At 62.5% G+C, this 4959-nt stretch overlaps 1 protein-coding gene across 1 annotated transcript in view; it reads right to left on the reverse strand.

Annotated features, from left to right (window-relative positions):
* ANKRD11 (ankyrin repeat domain containing 11) overlaps positions 1–4959 on the reverse strand; it is a 104069-nt gene that overhangs the window by 1302 nt on the left and 97808 nt on the right. Inside the window, 5 exon segments of the mRNA XM_077754196.1 lie at positions 507–686; positions 1261–1353; positions 2932–3075; positions 3158–3264; positions 4657–4959. The exon segment at positions 4657–4959 is cut by the window's right edge and continues 1088 nt beyond it. Coding sequence (XP_077610322.1) covers positions 507–686; positions 1261–1353; positions 2932–3075; positions 3158–3264; positions 4657–4959 — 827 coding nt within the window.

Consider the following 4959-nt stretch of genomic DNA (forward strand, 5'->3'; position numbering starts at 1 on the left):
AGGGCCTGTCGTGTACAAAGAGCATTTAATTAATTTATTTATTTCTTTACACATAACTGAAGTGATGTTACAGTACATAAGTTATTTACAACTGTGCAGTAATGTGTTGCAAAATAAATTATCTAGAAGGCAGCAAAAGTACATTGTGAATGTGTATAAAACTGTACAGCGTTTACGGGTACACTTTTTATATGATTATTGGCTCTGTAGTGTTTCAAGTTATGTTCTCAGAAAGAGAAACAAAATGCCCAAGAGTAAAGGAAAAAATATACAAACCACGTGGATTTGACTCCATTAAAAACACAACCCGAGTCCCGGCTCCGCGTCCTTCCGCGGCGGCCGCGGCGGCCCAGCCCGTCGGACCCGGANGTGTGCTGTGACCTTTGAGGAGGGCTCAAGGTGGGGTCCCACAGAGGTCTGACCGCCAGCTGGTGACAGGAGCTGCTCCCCGCACACCTGGACAGGAGGGAAGACACTCTAAGGAGGCAACATGGGGGCGGGGAGACCTCTATCAGNACGAAGTCGTCGTTGACGTCGACCATGGGCACGTAGAAGGAGGGCACCTCGTTGACGCACAGGGACTTGTGCCCGGCGGGGTCCAGCTCCTGCACCTTCAGCTGCCACTCCATCCTCTGCACGGCGTTCAGGGCCGCCGCCTCGTGCTGCTGGCGCATCAGGAGACACGTCTGTGCGGGAAACGTAACAGGTGAGGCGCGCCGAGGCGAGACCCCGGTCCCCAGCCTCCCGCCACCCCGCGCGCCGGCCCGGCCCACTCCCAGGCGTCGCAGCGGAATCGGACAGTGTCACTCTGCACTCGTGTATGGCCGGTGACCGGCCGCCAAGGCTGGGAGCGGTTGGCACGCGTGGGCGCCGGCTCCTGCGGGCGGTGCAGTGTCCGCTCCGCAGCCGGGGTGCGAAGGTNNGGGTGTGCTCAGGGCGGCAGCCCCAGCTCTGCGGTCCTCCCGGCGGCGGCGGCTCTAAGCTCTGCAGACTCGACCTACTTCGCTCCTCTTTCGACCCACCTTCTCTCTTAACTGGTTGTGTAAGTTCTCTGCACATTCAGGGCATGGGGCTCGCGAGGCGTTTCTACCGCACGACATCGTGGTAAGTAAGGTCGCGAGTCCCCGGTCCTGCTCTAGGGAAGCTGCCCCTCCCCCCCTGCCGCCGCGCAGGCCTGGCTGGCGGGACTTGGTGCGCCACCCTCTGGGAGCCTCCCGGGGACCGGCCGGGACCNCCGCCGCAGCCGCCCGGGCGCCTCACCTTCATGCGGTCATACTTGTCGTCCACGTCCTGCAGCCAGGAGATGAACTGGCGCGCGTTGAAGCGGTCGCGCACCGACTTGTTCTCGTCGCCCTGAGGGAGAGAGCCGTGGACGCTGGGTGGGGAGGAGCCCCGGCCGTGACCGCCCCCCGCTGCCCCTCCTCGAGCCTTGCTGGCGTGTCCCCAGCACAAACGGGTGGCCTCGGTCCCTGGCCCCCACCCCGCTCCCGGGGAGGCTGGCAGGGGCGTCTATCTTAATCTGCTCGTAATTTTCTTGGAAAGGGCCTGAGGGGGTGGGGGTGCCACCTCGGCGTCCCTGCCCCACGCACAGCAGCCCCGCACCCACGGACGGGCTCGCGAGCAGGGAAAGCCTTAGGACAGAGGCCGGTGGCTGGTGGTTTCGACCGCCCGCCATCTGGGTTTTCCGGGAGGCCATCGTGCGTCAAGGGGTCTCTGGCGAGGCCCCTGGGAGCTGGGCACAGGCCCCCACGCAGGCCGCCCGGGAGGGTAGAGGCTGCAGCTCAAAGGCCTCTGCCCTCGTGCCCAGCCGCAGCCCGGACGCTCCTCCAGATGCCGCGTTTCTTTTAAAGGCAGAAAGTCCCTGCAGGGATCATTCAGGCCCCAGCCCCTTTGATACTCCGTGGACTGTTGTTTTGCTCTACACAAATCTTGTCCTTACTCCTTACTCCTCATGTGATAAATTGGGAAAGCTGAACAAGTTTTTTTTGGCCTGTATTCATTATTTAGAGAGTGGGGTGTCGGGGGGCGGGAGAGATACAGGGAGACACAGAATCTGAAACAGGCTCCGAACTGTCAGCGCACAGCCTGACGCGGGTCTTGAACCCACTATGAGATCATGACCTGAGCTGACGTTGGATGCCCAACCGACTGAGGCTCAGGTCATGATCTCACGGTTCGTGGGTTCGAGCCCCGCATCGGGCTCTGTGCTGACAGCTCGGAGCCTGGAGCCTGTTTTGGATTCTGTGTCTCCCTCTCTCCCTCCCCCCACTCCTGCTGTGTTTCTCTGTCTCTGTAATAATAAACATTAAAACTTTTTAAAAAAATTTTATGTAGGCTCCATGCCCAATGCAGGCTCAAACTCATGACCCCACGCACTCCTAGTGAGGAAAGTTTCTGAGATCTAAAGACCATGTATGTAAGTGAACGCAAAATCCTTCATGCAGAAGTAAAGAGTTTTCAAAAATCCAGAAGCACCCATGTCTGCACGCGGCCCCACTGGGGATGCTGCCTGGAGCCCCAGGGGACAGCAGCATGTCTGGACAGGCCCAAAATCATACGTTCGGGGTTCGGTCGTCTTTAAAAAGCCCTGGTGGCGGCTGGGAAGAGAACAGATCAGGGAGTCGGCCCCTGACGGAGTGTGTCCCAGGCCTGAGTGCGTGGGGGCGGGGCAGCAGAGGCGGGGGGACCACGGAGGGACCATGGACTCAACCCCGGGAGCTGCTCTGCCCCCGTCCGCTGCGCGACAGCTTCCTGGCGGGGCCTCCACGGGAAGTCGCCTGGATACCACTCATCCTCTCCTTTAAATAACTCTCAGTGACCGCGAGGACCCTGGACACGGCGCTGATGTCCCGCCACGTGGCCACCGCCTTCCCCTGCCCTGGCGCGGACTGGCGAACTCGCTGGCTCCCCGGGGCCCGGCAGGCCACGCACCTGACTTTCCAGAGGCATGTTGTAGACCTCGGAGTCCAGCAGCATGGTGCAGGCGCTGAACGGCACCGCCTGGTTCGCGATGGTCCTCGCCGCCCGGCAGTGGACTCGCAGGATCTCCTGCTCGCAGGAGACAATGAGCTTCTCCTGCAGGAGAGGAGGCGGCTGAGCAGGCCTCGCGAGGACAGACGCCCCGCGCCCACCGCCCCGCGCCCGCGCCCCCACTTACCCGCTCGATGCTGTGCTGCAGGCGCAGCTTCCCCCTCACGGCCTCCTGCTGCTTGAAGAGCTCCTTCAGGGGCTCTGCCAGGGAGGGAGGGGGCGCGNAACCCGAACCTGCGCCAGGAAAACCGACCCCACCCGCTTGAAGGACTCAGCCCGGAGGCGTGCCCTCGAGAAGTCCAGGAATGCCTGGCATCTGCCAGCCCACCCATAAGGCCTGAGCGCTTGACAGTGTGGCCAAAGGGAAACTGCTTCCTTCTAGAAAGAAAGGTGAGAGCCCCAGTGGGAAGTAAGTTACACAAACCACAGCGACCCCTACTGTTGTCTCTACTTTCCGAACTTTCCATGAAGGTCACGGTGCTGTTTTGAAAACCAAAACTTACACAAAAGGGGCAACCAGACACCTCACTGAACAGAAATCTCAGGCCAGAGTTTTCCGAACCAGTGACCCCAGCGGCTGGAGGCTCCCAGGCCAGACGCCCTGCGGGGCTCTAAGCTGCCCGCCCTCCGCCCCGTCAAAGTGCTGGAAGCCTGGGCCGTCCCGGGCAGCTGTGCCCCTAGTGCCCCCCATCCCTGTTCACAAGACCTGGGCGTCAGTCCTGGCTGAGCTTTCTGCCTGGTGAAGCGCCAGCTCAGACACCACCGACCAGAACACACCATCCAGTGTGACCCTCCTGGGGGGGGTGTGGGGGGGTGTGGGGGTTTGCCCTGAGACTGGCTCTGGTGCTGCAGGCCTGGGCCGTCCCCAGGAAGGTCAGGAGCTGGCTCATTCTCCTGACGGCTGTGACTGACGCCTGTTCTGGGCCTGACGGTATAAAACAGAAATCCTGGCTCTCCTTCAAGGGGGTGGGGCGGTCCAAGAAAACGAAGCAAGTCACCTGCACCTGGGATGAACAGGCAGCACCTGGGGGCGGTGGCTGTGCCGTGGGCGGGCTGCTCCTGAGCGGGAAGTGGGGGGAGGCAGGAGCCCCCCCCAGGGGGAAGGGTGAGCAGTAAGAGAAGCAGGGACTCAGGCGGCTGGAAGTTGTGGTGCGCGGACACAGGGGGGGGGTCCCTGGGCACATGATGCCCACAGGGGGGTGGGGGACCTAAGGAGGGCCTGCTGGGTGGGAAACCCTCAGGGCTCCGCGGCGATGACAACAGAGACCTGGCCTCAGGTTGGCAACCCGGGGCCATCAGGAGCACGGAGTTACACGGGGGGCATTAAAGGGGCCGAGAGGAGACCCTCCCCGGCAGGACCAGGCCCCGAGCGGCACCGGGCAGGCCCCCCGCGGGAGGTCTGCAGGATGCAGCTACAGCACACGGACCACTGGGTGACAGTGGACGGGGCGTGGGCACCAACCCAGACCCAGGACCCAGTGGATGGAGTGCTGGGCATGCGGTGTGACCAGCCAGGCCCTGGACGAGGAGCGGACACGGGACACACCGCGAATGGCGGGGAGCCACGGGGCAGGTCTCCTGCCCGCCCCCGCGGGGCCGTGTCCACCGGCCCCACCCCCCCGGGACTCACCACGGGGATGTGCAGCTTGCTGAGCGGCTTGCCGTCCAGGAGGTAGGAGCCCGTGTAGGTGACGTACTCGGCGTAGCACTGGGGCGCCTGCGGGGTGATGTAGCAGAGGATCTTGCGCTTCTCCTCGATTTTCTTCCTGATCTGCAGGTACTCGAAGTAGGGGTTGGACCGGTCGCTGTGGTACGGCTCGATGTCGTCCAGCTTGATGGCGTCCACGATGGCAGCCAGCGTCTGCTGGATCACCTCCCGCGTCTGCTGCGTCGACGTGTTCATCTGCGGCGGCAGCTGCTGGCCGGAGC

Source organism: Crocuta crocuta, unplaced genomic scaffold (assembly GCF_008692635.1).
Source record: "Crocuta crocuta isolate KB4526 unplaced genomic scaffold, BGI_CrCroc_1.0 scaffold61, whole genome shotgun sequence".
Lineage (NCBI taxonomy): Eukaryota > Metazoa > Chordata > Mammalia > Carnivora > Hyaenidae > Crocuta > Crocuta crocuta.